The 14,827-nt window shown below is 55.5% G+C and overlaps 1 protein-coding gene across 1 annotated transcript; it reads right to left on the minus strand.

Moving 5' to 3' along the window:
* Positions 1-2,200: 2,200 nt before the first annotated feature.
* On the minus strand, positions 2,201-11,342 carry DTYMK (deoxythymidylate kinase). Its single transcript, XM_023260017.1, has 5 exons — positions 11,169-11,342; positions 10,363-10,471; positions 7,798-7,888; positions 6,851-7,048; positions 2,201-2,611 (listed from the first exon to the last, which is right to left on the minus strand). The coding sequence occupies exons 1-5, from the start codon at positions 11,296-11,298 to the stop codon at positions 2,501-2,503; spliced, it is 639 nt and encodes a 212-aa protein (XP_023115785.1). The 5' UTR covers positions 11,299-11,342; the 3' UTR covers positions 2,201-2,500.
* Positions 11,343-14,827: the final 3,485 nt, after the last annotated feature.

The raw sequence follows: 14,827 nt of genomic DNA on the forward strand, positions 1-14,827 counted from the left end.
TGGTTTGATTCTTAATGTTTATTTTTGAGAGAGAGACAGTGTGAGTGGGGGAGGAGCAGAGAGAGACGGAGACACAGACTCTGAAGCAGCTCCAGGCTCTGAGCTGTCAGCACAGAGCCTGATGTGGGGCTTGAACTCAAAAACGGCAATGCAAGATCATGACCTGAGCCGAAGTCGGCCGCTTAACCGACTGAGCCACCCAGGCGCCCCATCCTTGGTTTGATTTCTGAAAGCAGTGTCCTTCCAGGTGGGCTGAGCCCACTGGCCTCGTCCGGTCACCTTGGCACGAGTCACACAGCGCCCCCACCTGCCATCCACGGCAGCTGCCAGGGGACGAAGGCAGACAAAAGCTCCCCAGGTGAGGAAGTCCTGGAGCCTGCGCCACGGCCTCTAGGGGACACCCAGAGTAGCTTGAGCTGGAACAGTCGAAGCAGCAGCCGCCTTCTTCCCAGGGGCCCTGAGAAGGCTTCTGCAAGGCTGCTTCTGGCTGGAGGCCCGGGCCCATGCTGGCCCACCTCCTCCCGTCTCCCAGAAGCCACCTGTGCTCCCCAGGGTGGGGGGTGGGGGGTGGGGGGTGGGGCCCTCCCTCCACCCTGAGTGCCAGCGAGGGCGCGCCCTCTGAGCCCTCCTGCTGCCGCCCACTCCCCTGACCAGGACTGCCGCCTCCCCACCAGAGACCCTGTGACAGCACCGTGGGCTTTCTCCGGTCCCCTTGCCATGTGGGTGCCCCACCCAGTGCCTGACAGTCGTCTTTAGGGAGAGACCGGAAACCACCGGAGAGAAGGGTGCTCTGGACCCTGTCCCCCCCCCCCACCCCTCCTTGGTCAGGCCTGCCCCTGCCACCTGGCCAGATGTTTGAAGGCCCACCGTATTTCCTGGAGAAAGTTGGAATCTGTCAGACCATTTCTGCCTCCACTCCAGCCCTTCTCTTCCTGAATTCCTGTCCACCTCCAACCCCACCATGGCCCGGCGCCGAGCAGGTGGCTCCCCACGGCTTGAGTTCTAGCCTGGGGTGCAGCTGTCTGCAGCTGAGAGGTCCCCTCAGCCGCCATCGTGGCCTGGGTGTTCCAGGCACAGCCTCCACCCACCACCCACTCCGCCTGCCCGACAGTCCCCACCTCTCACTAGGTGTCAGTCACCCTGGCCTGCCCCACGGCAACGGGAGGCACATGGGATGCTGGTTTGGGAGCTTCTTAAGTCTACTATTACTTATTTTGAGAGAAAGTGTGCATGTGCAAGCAAGTTGGGGAGGGGCAGAGAGAGAGGGAGAGGGAGAGGGAGGGAGAGAGAGGCAGAGAGAGAATCCCAAGCAGGCTCCATGCTGTCAGCACAGAGCCCAACACAGGGCTCGATCCCACCAACTGTGCGATGATGGCCAAAACCAAGAGTTGGATGCTCAACGGACTGACCACCCAGGGGCCCCCAGTTGGGCGGGCAGCGACTGTTTTCATCACAGGGCATGAGGCCTCGATTCTGTCAAAGAGCACAAAGGCGGCTAACGATGGTGAGGCCAGGCCACCACTGGGGGGCGCGGGGGGACACCCGGCACTCCACAGTCTATCCCTGTTCGCGACAGCTCTTGTTACCCAATGGTGACCTCAAGGGTGCGGCGCGGTCTGAGTGGACAGAACCAGCACCTTCTGATGGACAGAGGCCTGAGGCTGACACCGTGCCGTCCCCAGGCCCCTCAGCAAGCAAAGGACACAGAACCCATCATTTCCTCCGTCCCCTTTGAGATGCCCCCTGAGGACCAGGACGCAGGGCCGGGCTGCCTTGGGCACGTCCGGGCCTGCGCCCCCGGCCCGGGGACCACAGACAAGAACCCAGACAAGCACGACCCTGCCCAGCACAGGCAAGCGTGGCCCTGGGCGCTGCCGCTGCGCAGGACCCTTGAGGCCACCGCCAGGTGCTGCCCAGGCTCCTCTCGTCACCTCTTACAACGTAGTGGTCACCCAGATACCACACCTCGGCCGCAGTCCCTCTGGATGGGGGCCCCCGCTGCACTGCCCTCAGCCCCGATTCTCTTCGTGCCCTCAGACCACGCACAGCAGCTTACGACGGGCCGGCACGCAGGTGCTCAGGGCCCAGCGGCGGCTGCCGGCAACGCCGGGCAGGAATCCCGAAGGCCCGGCCAGGGCTGGCCCGCTACGACCGCCTCTCCCTCACGCCCACGGCTGCTAAGGAGACGACTGCCCCGCAGGACGTTCCCCAAATCATTTTTATTAGTTCCTAGAAAAGATTCAGGAGAGTTTCAGCTGACTGCCGTTTCAATGAAACCGCGCGGATGCGGTCCCTCCGGAAGAGAAAACAGTAATTTACCGGGATCTCGGGGTAAAAGCGGGCGGAGGAAGACTGCGCGCACGGGGTCTCCGCGCCCCGCCACCTCACGACGGGCTGGCCTGCGGCTGCCGGCGCTGGTCCACGCATGCGCACGGCGTCGGGTCGCCCACCTCCCCAGCAGCTCCGCCCCGAGGGGCCACCGACGAGGGGCGCTGCGCGTCTACTTCCACAGCTCCCCCAGCGGCCTCTGCGTGACGGCCCGGATGGTGTCCACGGAGAGGGCGTGGATCTCCTTGTGGACATCTTCGATGCTTTTGGAGGCGTCGACCATCTGTTCCCACAGGGGAGGCAGGGAGAGAGAGGACGGTTAATGCTTCTCGCCGTTCTCGCTGCGCGCGGGGACTCCAGGCGGGGCTGGGCTCCGGAGGGGCACCCCACGCCGCCGGGGTCCTTCACCCTCCCCTCTGACCTCTGGTCGTGGCTTTGCTCGTGTCCTGAGGACCAAGGCGTCCCGCACTCCTGCTGCGGCCTCGACACAGGAGAAACACCCAGTCCTGCTCCCCATCAGCCCCCTCCCCTCGCCTCCCCACCCCGACGAGTCCAGCTCAGGGCACGCGCAGGGATTGCAGGGCCCGCCCGGCCGCAGCCCTGCCCGGTCGCTGAGCGGAACTCGGGCAAGTTCTGCAAGAAGTCAGGCCTGGGGAGACGGTTTTGTCCTGACACAGCCGGGCTCCTGGGAGCACAGACCCACTCGGCTGTGGAACGATTTCGTGAGGTCTGGTTGCAGGAGTCGGAATGACCTCCTACACAGCCCGAGAGCCCACACCGGTGACACCCTCCTGAAGGCATTCTAGACTGCATTCTGCACCCTGCATGCCAGGTGTGAACTGGCATACGGGCATGTCTCACACGTATGAGCTCGCACACGGGTGTACCCCCCCATACATGTAAACACACACAGGCGTACCACACATGTATAAACACACATGGGAAAACCACACACGTGTACCACACACACACACATACACACACTGTATAAACTCACACATGGCATATCACACAGAAACTTCTACATCTCTAGTCCTCTGAGGGCCTGGGAACAGACAGCACAGCACCAACAAGCACCCTGGGTCCCTGGACACGGATCTAGAAATACCTTTCGCCACAAAAAGCAACCAGGGACACCTGGGGAGGCAACCGATTCTAGAGCTGGGCTGGAAAAATACAGGACAAATCCAGAAAATGTTCACGTGCTGGGGAGCAGAAGTGTAACAGGAGCCGTGGGGAGGGGGGTCCCGTGGGCCAGACCTCGGTGGAACAGACTGCTGGTGGTAAAGCAGGAAAACATGGGTCTGTTCAGATATAGACGTAAAGGTGAACTGAAAACGTGATGAGCGAGGAGACTCTTTGGTGGTTTTGAAGAATCTCATCACAAAACACGCATTAGTTACAGACGGAGAGTCCCCTTGCAGTGGGGCCCGGCAAGCACCCTGAAGGTGAACGTCACCGGTACGCGCACAGTGGGACATCGCTCAGCCGAAGGGCAGAAGGAGCTCCCGCCGCATGCAGGGACACAGGTGAGCCCAGGGGGTGGCAGGCTAAGTGAAGTAAGCCAGAGACAGACACCGTATGATTTCACGTGTACGTGGAATCTAAACAAACAAACAAAAAGCGGGAAGAGACGCATAAATGCAAAGATCGCACTGGTGGTTGCCAGAGGGGAAGGGGTGGGGGGGTGCAGGGGATAGGGAGGACCAGGCTTCCGGTTACGGGGTGGAGTCACGATGTGGAAGGCCCAGCCTGGGGACCACAGCCAGTGGCACATGCAGGTCCCATCACTGTGGTGCACACTAACCTTAACAGTGTGTGTCAGCTACACTTCAGTATAAATACCCGACAAAGCAAGCATCACCAGAAATGGGACAAGCCGAAATCCCACATGACATGGCAGGGTGCACTGGGAAGCCGACAGCCTGCTAATGCTACCCTGCCAGAGACGCACGACCCGAATCCAGTCGTGGGCAAACAGGAGAGGCCATCTGAGACTCACTACCACAACTGCTGTGAAACTTCCGAAGTGTCAGAGTCATGAAAGTCACAGGCTAAGGCCAGACACGTGACTGTACACTGAGTCATTTGTTAAAAAGGACGTGAGTGGGAACCCGAATGGGGGGTAACCCAAATGGGCCTGGGGACCCAATGGTGTTAAGTCCCAAATCTGACAGTACATGGCAGGGGGCAGGTGTTGGGTACAAATTCATTCTCGAATGGTCCTGGGAGAGAGTTTTATATACTATACTTGCAAGTTGTAACTTCTTGTTATTTGCTTAAAAACTTCTCAAAAATAATGCTAAAAACGTTAATTTTCAGATAAACAAAAGCTGAGAATTCTATGCCAGGAGACCCACCCTACAGGGAACATTACAGAATGTTCTTAAGACTAAAGGAAGTGACACAAGATGAAAACTCAGGAGGTCGGGAAGGACAAGGGCACCAGCGCTGGTCGGTAGGAAACGGTTTCCTCTTCACTCACATTCCTGATTGCAGACATTTCTGTCTTATTCCTTGCAGATTTCGAAAAGTGTTCTAAATTCAGAATAACTTAAACCATGTAGAACTGATTGACAAAAGAAAAACAGAAATGGAACAGAACTTTGGAATTTCTGCATACGATATAATCAATCAGTCTAAAAATGAGTTTAAAAGCTTATTGATATTAAACAAACTTAAAGGGATTTTATCTGGAGCTTCCATTTGTAGAAAGAAACACGCTGCTCACACCCCCAGCTCTGACGCGGGCACGTTGAACAGAAATGGAATGGTGTCCCCTGCTTTGCAAAAGTCTGTGTCAAAGACCGATGTTAGTACCTGTTTCGCTAACCAAAAGAAACCAACAAGGATTTTCGCTTTACTGGAAAGGGCGAAAAGGGCGCTCAGCGTTGGTTGTACAGCAAGGAGGCCCGCTGGGCTCTTTCCCCGGGACGGCCCTCCGCGTCCCTGCGCCCCGCCGCCAGAGCTCTGTGTCTGCGAGTGTCTGGGCTTCACATCCATGGGTTATGGGCGCTCGTTAGCAAGATGGGTCACAAGGGCGTAGGAGAGGTGATTTGCTGGGTCTGGGAACATTCAGAAATGTTCCATATAAATTAACGGTAATCGCTTCTTTGCTTTAAGCCACTTTCCCTTACTGCCAGTCTCACAGGAACGCTGTCCTTGCACAGCAGGAGAAAGCACCCTGACAAGAGAGGCAGAATTCTGTGTGGGGGACAGGATGAGGCCACAGACAGGCAGCTCGAGGGAGCAGCATGAACCAGAGAAGACAGCCGAACTGGGAGCCAAAGCACTGGGAGCCAAAGCGACTCCCTTAGACCTCCCACAGCACAGCAGGGATGCAGCCCCTCTCAGCAGTGGAGCTTGTTGATGGTAAAGAAAACCAACATTCTCCTTCCCGGGGCAGCCTCTGACCACACAGGGATAAGGGTGGGCCCGGGGAGCAGTGGGGAAGGGGCCGCTTTGGTGTCCATGGGGAGGGGGAAATGGGCCAGGTGAACGGGAGCAGTGCACTGAGGCGGAGGGAGCAGGGCTGAGGGGCACCAGGCCTAGGTAGACAGGGGCTGAGCTGCATGGGTGTGAGCCTGCGGGTGAGAGGAGGACATCCTCACAAGAGGAAAGGAAGAAAGGCCCCTTCCGGGGCTGGAACTGGTGGCACAGGGCTCGGAGGGAGGTAACAAAGGACTCCCAGGTGTGGAGGCAGAACAGAGGGCCGCGCCCAAACCTGCCAGCTAGGACTTTCGAGATCAGAGGTGGAACAGACACAGCAAGCCAGAGTGCTACTCTGAGGTTACAAATGGAAGGCGGGGGTGCCCGAGTGGCTCGTTGGTTGAGGGTCTGACATTTGGCTCCGGCCCAGGTCATGATCTCACGGTTCGTGGGATAGTCTCATGATGAGGCTGGCGCCGACAGTGAGGAGCCTGCTGGGGATGCTGTCTCCCCTTTCTCTCTGCCCCTCCCCTGCTCGTGCTGTCTTTCAAAATAAATAACCTTAGGGGCGCCCGGGTGGCTCGGTCAGGTCAGTTAAGCATTTGGCTTCGGCTCAGGTCATGATCTCGCGGTTTGTAGGTTCGAGCCCCACGTCGGGCTCTGTGCTGACAGCTCAGAGCCGAGAGCCTGCTTCGGATTCTGTGTCTCCCTCTCTCTCTGCCTCTCCCTCTCTCTCTGCCTCTCCCCTGAGTGCACTCTCTCTCCCTCTCAAAAATAATCATTAAAAAACAAAAATTAAAACAAAACCCAGAATAAAAAAAAACAAACAAGGCGAAGCGAGGTGTGACTTGTGGGTGGCATGATGCCAACAGAGGAGCCCTGACTACACGGGACTGCACTCTGGGAGCTGCCATCTAGTAAACTCTCCCCGACTCACCCGCCAGGCACCAAATTCCCTAGTTGTGCACAACCCACAAAGGACCGGGGTCTGCTGTGCACAGAAGCCCTGGAGGAGCCCCAGGCCCGCCAGGTGTCTCGGCTCAGCAGCAGGACTGAGGTGCTTTCTGGCGGCGACACCGGAAGACACCCTCACCTTCCAGTTCAGGGTCTCATCCGCCATCAGCTGATGGAAGCGACGCAGCGCCCGCTCCTGGAAGTTCCCATTCTCATAGCGTTCACGGCCAAACTCTCCCCGGGTGGCGGCCTCTGCCAGCCGTAACTGAAGGAACACCACGAGGTCCGGCTTCGGGAGGCCCACGTCCGGCTGCTTGCACCAGTCCAGGGAAAAATTCTGGCAACGGAGAACCCAACAGTTAGAGAAAGAAGCCATGACGGGGTCGAATTTTTGGTTTCAAAATTCCTAACAAAGGGGAAAAACAAGCTAATGTGTGTCTGAGACAGCAAAGGGATCTCACTTCAAGTACAGCCCTGAAAGTGATTCTGATTCAATCTATGTGTGAAAACACAAGACCAATCAAGCAGTTCCCGAAAGAACTGGTGACTGAGCACGTGACTGAATGATGGCGTCAGGAAAGGGCTCCTCTTTGCTAAGGTGACATTATGTTAGTGAGAAGTTATTTTGGGATGTGAACTGAAATGTTCACCAAGGAGCTAGTGATGTGCCCGGTGGGTCAGCTCAGAGACCAGAAGGTTCTGAGGCAGGCGATGGTGCTGGTGGTTATCGTCTTCTCTGCTGGTGCTTATGTGAACATTTCTAAATAAAAAGCAGAACAAACGGGCAGCATGGTCACTGCCGTTCTCCCCGTAGAACGACAAGTACATGGCACTGGGGGCGGGGGGGGGGGTGGGGGCGGTGGGGAGGAAGATTAATAGAAAACACCCAGACACCCACCATGGAATGGAGGCGCTAATATGCTATCCGAGCAACACAGAGTTCTGACAACAATCTGGGTGCTCTTCCTCCTGATAAAGAGCCACTTAACCCAGCAAAGAGAGGGACCCTAGCAGTCCTAGAAGGCATTTTATGAACACACGGAGTCTGTACCTGCCACGATCACACTGGGGCCAGGAGACACTCACCTCCTTGGCACTGGTGAAGGCGACACCAGAAAATGCGTATCTGTCAACAACGAGGGTGATGCCTTGGCTCAACTTCTTCTTAATTAATGGCCTAAAAAACAGAGTGCTTCTGAACCACGGTCCTGGCTTCACAGGTCCAGAGAATATAACTCACCAGTTCAGAAACCCATGCAATGAAGGGATTACTGGGCAGTGATTTGTAACTTTATTTTTGTTCAGAAAAGATCTGGATCTTCGCTTTAAAAAAAATCTTTTATGTTTATTTATTTACTTAAAAAAAATTTTTTTTAACGTTTATTTATTTTTGAGACAGAGAGAGACAGAGCATGAACAGGGGAGGGGCGGAGAGAGAGGGAGACACAGAATCTGAAACAGGCTCCAGGCTCCGAGCTGTCAGCACAGAGCCCGACACAGGGCTCGAACTCACGGACCGTGAGATCATGACCTGAGCCGAAGTCAGACGCTTAACTGACTGAGCCACCCAGGCGCCCCATGTTTATTTATTTTTGATAGAACACAGAGGGGGGAGAAGAAGAGAGAGAGGGAGACACAGAACCTGAAGCAGGCTCCAGGCTCTGAGCTGTCAGCACAGAGCATGACACGGGGCTTGAACTCATAAACCATGAGATCACGACCTGAGCTGGAGTTGGTCGCCCAACCGACTGAGCCACCCAGGCACTCCTGGATCTTCTCTTTAGAAGATGACACAGGAGCGTTCCCGGCAAAGCCCAACGCAGAAAAGACAAGTCCACTAAAGCACCACAGACACAAGTGACAAAGACAGATGAGCAAAGGGAGGCTTGGCGCTGTCTGGGTGGGGGTGCAGAGGGGCCAGGCTGCCCTGCTGAAAAGAAGAACCCAGGAGGGCAAAGGAGCAGATGAGGCCAGGAGGAGATACGATGACTCTTGTGGCCTCGAGCCTGAAGGCTGAGGACAAGGATGGACAGGTGGCCAAGGGTGTCCTTGACCGGATGATGGCTAGTCAGCCCCCAGCCCTGAGATCTCAGGTAGACAGGCACAGAAGGGAGTAGAAAATGGCTAAATTGCTATGGGAAGTAAAAGAAATCCCTAATTTCCAAGAATGAATTCCTGCATGGAGTGGGAAGGTGCCCCTGGAGGACTGGTGGGTTTTGGCAAAGAGACGGGGAAGGAAGTGCAGGGTGCTGCCCCCATTCTGTGAGGGCAGTGCCACCCAGTCTGTGCCCCCGGACTATGCAGAAGCCAGAAGACAAGTATCTCTGGGAACCAGCAATTGAGTCCATTAAGAAGCAGAGCAAAAAGATGGACAATTAAAGGGGTGGAGGAAATCAGCAGTTTCTTCACAGAAGTGCTTCAGAACAGCTCAGGTTAACCGGGCACTCTTTCCCAGGCCTGCCGCCCAGCTGTACTTGATCCTCACCTGGATCTACAAGAGGGGCCACCACGGCCACGATGCTGATGAGGCAGCTGTGGCTGAGAGGGGCTGCGCGGGACCAAGGTCACACAACTGGTGGGCAATGGTGCCAGATGTGAACCCGGCATCTGACCGGTCACCCAAGGACTTTCACATCTGACTGAGCAAATGGTAGTGGCTGGAATGACCTGAAGGAGGAGTGGTGCCACATGCAGACCTGTGTGCCAGGGACAAGATCACTCACTAGGAAGTGGAGTCAGCATTATTCTTCATTTCTAAGTGGACTTATTTTTCTACAAAGCCACAAAAAGCAAAGTCAGACCAATTATGTCCATGAATTCCAGATATATTAAAGTTTATAAAAATGATCTCACTTTCTTCTAATACTTGTAGTGGGAAGACCTTTCCAAATAAGACACAGGCGATCCAGAAGAAAGCAGCGTAGGCTTGCTCATAAGGGGGGACAGCGCAAAGCCGTCAGCAGGCATCTAGCTGCATCTACTGTGGAGTAGCCTTTCTGAAAAGCTCCCCAGAGCGACAGGGAAGTCAGAGCTCTGCAGGCCAGAATTAGGAAGCAAGTTAGGAGGCAGTTTGTATGGGAGGATCCCATTTATTTATGTTAGAAAACAAAACAAGCCCAACAACACAGGTGTATGTAAATGGAAACAAAAGCACCTAAAAGCATGCCCCACAGGCACTGTGTAAAAGTTACATGTTGAGGGAAGAGGCTGAGTAAGAGGAGGCAAAACAAAAGGGGCGGGAGAAGGTAAACTGTGAACTTCAGTTACTAATGTGTCAACATCAGTTCACCCGCTGTAACAAGTTAACTCGCTGATCTAACCAATAACATGAGAAATGGAGGAGGGGGTAGGGGACAGGGGTATGGAGGAACTGACCTTTCCACCAGCTTTCCTGTATACCTAAACCTACCCTAAATAATGTCTATTAATAACAGAAAGGTGGCAGGGCAGGAGGAAGGAAAAGCACTAATCAGTGCTCTTTGGGAACTATGGAGCTCTAAGACCTCGGGTCATGGGGGACGAGCCTGACACTTTTAAAAGTGTCATTACTGGCGTTCCTGCCAACACCCTTCAGAATCAAGAGCTGCCGTTCACCCAGGCTCAAGAAGGAAGCACCACACCAGGAAGGGGCGGCACAAAGGTTGTTTTTACACTTGCTCCCAGCGGTTCGCGGAGAAAAGCAGGTGCACCGAGTGATCTTCCACCTCGCTCTTCTTTTCCAAGTAGGAACTCAGAAGTTTGCCAATTTCAGTTGATCTTTCTAAAAAAAGAGAAGAGGGTGTGACACAAAAGTGAGGACAGACTCTCCACCTGAAGTGGAATATAGCTGGGGCTGAGCTTCCGGTCCCACACCCAAGTCGAACTTTGTTTTATGGTACCACGTGTGTACACAGATTCACACCTCCCCCTGAAGCCAAAGGAGCTTCCCAGAGAAAGGGCAGCAGCGTGCACACACGATGGGACGAAAAATGCTTTAAGAAAAGGAAATGAGGGCACAAAGTAGTTATCTCGAAAGAAGTATTCATAAGATTTGCAGACTGATTAGAACGGTATTCAAAAAAGCATTTTACGCTCATTTCCCTACCCATTTCGTAGGCCTTAAGGTGTTTTTGGATAACGTAAGCACTGACGAAATTTTCGTAAGCACTTTGGAGATCAAAAGCTTTACCTTACAAACTAAAAATATCCCATACCGGCCCCCCCCCGCCGAGAGCAAACAGCTATCCAGAAAACCAAAAGCAGACACTGGGGTACGGACTACACATCAGCGCCAGGACACTGCTGGGGGTGACAGATCGGGTCACCTCGCGACACCAGTCTCCTGAGTGTACGACCACGTCACGACCCCGCTTTAGAGAGGGCCGCCGGGTCGTACGTCCACTACAGACCCACGGAGCCGCACAAACACCAGACCGAGCGGGGCCGCGCACCGTCCGCCCCGCCGGCGCCACACCCACCCGGGAAGCGGAGCAGCTCGGCACGGTGGCCCGAGGCGCACAGCGTGGCCACCAGCTTGCGACTCTGCGTGCTCTTTCCCGCGCGATCCACGCCCTCCAGCACGATGAGGGCTCCGCGCCGGCCCGCCATCGCGGCGCCTTCCCGCCACCCGCCGCTGTCCCGGGCCGCCCCGCCTTTCAGAGCGCCCATTGGCGGGCGTCCGCGGCGCGCGCTGTGATTGGCTGAAAGGGGCGCGGTCGCAGTGCGCGCTGGGAAGAACCGGTAGCCGCGGCGCGTGGCGGGCCTGCTGAAATATCTGCGTCAGCGGAGCGCCGCCCGCGCGCGCTCTGGGATTGACTAAGGTGGGCCGTCTTCACTGCCGCACGCTGGGATTGGCTGCTGGCCCGGGGGTGGGGCGAAGGCGCTCTGGTCGGACACTGCCCCTTCCGGCGGAGTCCCAGTCTCCGGGCCCGGGCTGCGGCCGCTGTGGCCCAGGGCTGCGGGCCGTGCCGCGGACAGACTGAGCTGTCCCGTGGCGGCCGTGTAGTTCCGCGACAGTCGCGGGGAAGCGGTGGCGTTGTCGCTGTTCCTGAGGCCCGGGGTGCGCTTCAGAAGACACAGGCGGGCTCTCGGGAGAGGGACGGGGGCAGCTGTTCCGCCGCCTTGTGCCCGACTCCTGCCGTGGGGCGACGGCAAGGGTGGGGGGGTAGCTTCAGGGTGGAGAGGAGCGCCTGGCGTCCGGAAAGCGCCCTCTCCTGTGTGCTGTTGTCATGTTAGGGACACCCGGGCCGTTTGGGGTGCTTCAGGTGAGACTGTGCTCCTGCGGAGTCCGCCGGCCTCGCCTGGTGAGGGCGCTGTACCACCGTCGGGATCCCGCCCTCGCCACCTGCTCGCTTCCCGGGGGCCCTGCCCAGGTGCCGTCACATGGGGAGCAGGACACAGAAGCTCGGGTGGTAATCAGCTGGGGGCCACGTTTCCCGGAATAGCCTCCATAACTGGATTAGAGATTGAGGATCGGAGGCAGTTGCAGGTAGAATTTTCTAGCGAGCCTCCTGGAGCACAGGCTTCCCTGCTGCAGCCCAGGAGACTGCCGAGGCTTCCGCACCACCCACGTCCTCGGTCGCGATCTCCCTGACTTTTCCCCCCAGGTCTTCGGGTTTGTACAAGACCCTGATGCCGCTCTTACCCAAGACACCTGGAATAACTTTATGTTTCCCCAACTGACCTTTGCCTGATTTGGTTTTCGGTTCTGGAAAAGGTGATAGATTATATCATCATTCCAAATCGTTTGCCTCATTCCTCGATGTCGATCTTCAGCGTATGACTTCCAACGCTGCTGTAATCAGAGATGACACGCACACTCTGAGGCAGAAGCTTTAAAAGCTGGTGTGTGGTTCATCCATCCCCTCTTTGCCCCCAGTGCCAAAAGAGTTTTTGCATGGTTATGACTCTTTGTTCGTGCTGATCCCAGAGAGCAGGCCTGCAGCCCCTGCAGCTGATGGCACGGCAGGAGTTAAGCCAGCGGGATTCCCTGTCCCTGATCCTGGGATCTCTTGTTACTGCAGCATGGCCTAGGAGGAGCTCACTGATACAAAGGCTGGTGCTTAATGTTCGGGGTGGAGAAGTAACATCCATTTGTTTGGTGTCTCCTGTTCTAAAATGTCCATCTCCTTGCCTTCGAAAGTGTGAAAAGGATTAGAGTGGGGACGAGAACCTTCGCGGGGTCGGCAGGGCCCAGGGTAGCCTTGTGCCACGTCTGCAGGATGAGCTCACCAGGCTGCCGGGGAGGAACGTGAATGCAGGGACTTCCTGGCTGCCGGTGGAAATGGAGGAGCCTAGCTGTTGAGGGTCTTGTGTGCCGGGTGCTGGTGGGGGTGCCCTTTTGACTGCAGAAACGGCTAACCTGGCACAAGCACGGTGATGTTGTTAAGATATAGCAAACGGTTTTGCTTCCATTGCTAAGGACATGTCACGCCTCTCAAATATCAGGATGACTCTAACTGCCCGTGTCAGAATCCCAGCCTCACTGTGGCTTAAATCACCAGGATGTTTCATTATCTCATATAACTCGAAGTTCAGAGTTAGGCAGCTGAGAACTGCTTCCTTTGCCAGGTGATGTTGAAGGCCAGGTCCACATTTTAGTTCTACTTTTCCCTCATGGTCACAGGGTGATGTACGCCTCTTCTTGCATCCAGTGCTGATCTCATAGCCCTGCGGTGGGCAGAGGGGCACCATTGGCTCTGGACATCGGTCTCCTTTCTGCTCTGCCATGGTGGGGGAGTCAGGTCTCGGGCCTGATTTTCAGCATGGTCTGTCCTGAAGCAGTGAGTCCTCTTCCCCAGACCATGGAGGCTTTGTAGGTGGGCACAGGTCATCCACTTCATGGACGATGTTATGCACTTCCGGGTCTAAGTGTGCTTGGAGACAGAGGTGAGATAACATGGGTTGTAAGTTGAGAGTTGGTGACACTGGCTGATGGGCACACAGAGCTTCTTAGGTCCTCTCTACTCTTAATGTGTTTGCGATTGTCCATTAAAAAACAAAAAGACTTGGGGTGCCTGGCTGGCTCACAGTTGGTGGAGTGTGCGACTTGATCTCGGGGTTGTCCGTTCGAGCCCTACATTGGGTGTAGAGGTTACTTAAAAATAAAACCTTAAAAAAAAAAAATCACTAAAACCCTTTTACTGTTGCCTTCTCAGGTGTGTTGTACCTTCCACCTCGCAGGATTTTGTCAGACACTGGTGCTGTGGAGCAAAGACCCTCTCACTGTGTTAGCTCGGCTACCATATCGAAACACCACAGACCGGGAGGCTCAGATGGCACCAGTCTTTCTACCACAGGTGTGGAGAGAGATCTCTGGCGTCTCTTCCTCCTCTTAATTACTTTTCCAAATACAGTCACACTGTGGGCTAGGAGTCATCCTATGAGTTTGGGGGGATATTCAGTCTATGGCACTCACCTACTTCCAGAAGACTGCTGGGCACATCAGTGCCTCACCAGACTCTTTTTCCCAGCCCCACTTGCAGTTGGGTGTGGCCAGGTAACTGCCAATTAAATGTGAGTGGGGGGGCACCTGGGTGGCTCAGTTGGTTAAGCGTCTGATTTTGGCCCAGGTCACGAGCTCACAGTTCGTGAGTGTTGTCAACAAGAGCCTGCTTCAGATCCTTGGTCCCTCTCTCTCTGCTTCCCCCCCAAATAAACATTTAAAAAATAAATGTGAGTAGATACGGTGTGTGCTCCTTGAGACAGCAAACAGTGCTCTCCCTCTGCCCACTGCTCCCTCTTGTTGCAACCCAGCCTTGCCTCTGCTGAGGATGACAGCTCCCTGGGGGAGACACCATGCTTGGAGGAATCTGGGCCTCTGAGTGACCCCAGGGAGCATGGTTGCCACATCCTGGACTCTACATTGGGACTGTTACATAAGAAATAAAATTCTGTCTTTTCCAAGCCACTGGATCTTGGTAGGGTTTCTTTATGTCAGAGTAGCTTACTCTTGCCCAAAATGCCCCCCGACTGTTTCTCAATTAGGGGACATTTTGATGGTCACAACTTGGGAAAGTGCTATCTAGTGAGTAGAAGCCAGGGATGCTGTTAAGCATCCTACAGGGCACAGCACAGCCCCCCTCCCCACCCCCACCTCCACAGCAAAGGGTTTTCTGGCCCAAGGTGTCAACAGTGC

This window comes from Felis catus, chromosome C1 (genome assembly GCF_018350175.1).
Source record: "Felis catus isolate Fca126 chromosome C1, F.catus_Fca126_mat1.0, whole genome shotgun sequence".
Lineage (NCBI taxonomy): Eukaryota > Metazoa > Chordata > Mammalia > Carnivora > Felidae > Felis > Felis catus.

Excerpts from the sequence above, each read along its gene's own strand:
- DTYMK (XM_023260017.1), bottom strand. The coding sequence starts at position 11,298 with ATGGCGGGCCGGCGCGGAGCCCTCATCGTGCTGGAGGGCGTGGATCGC. Across the intron at positions 10,472-11,168 it reads CGAGCTGCTCCGCTTCCCGG|AAAGATCAACTGAAATTGGC; the intron begins GTGGGTGTGGCG and ends CTCTTTTTTTAG. Across the intron at positions 7,889-10,362 it reads GCGAACCGCTGGGAGCAAGT|GCCATTAATTAAGAAGAAGT; the intron begins GTAAAAACAACC and ends TCTGTTTTTTAG.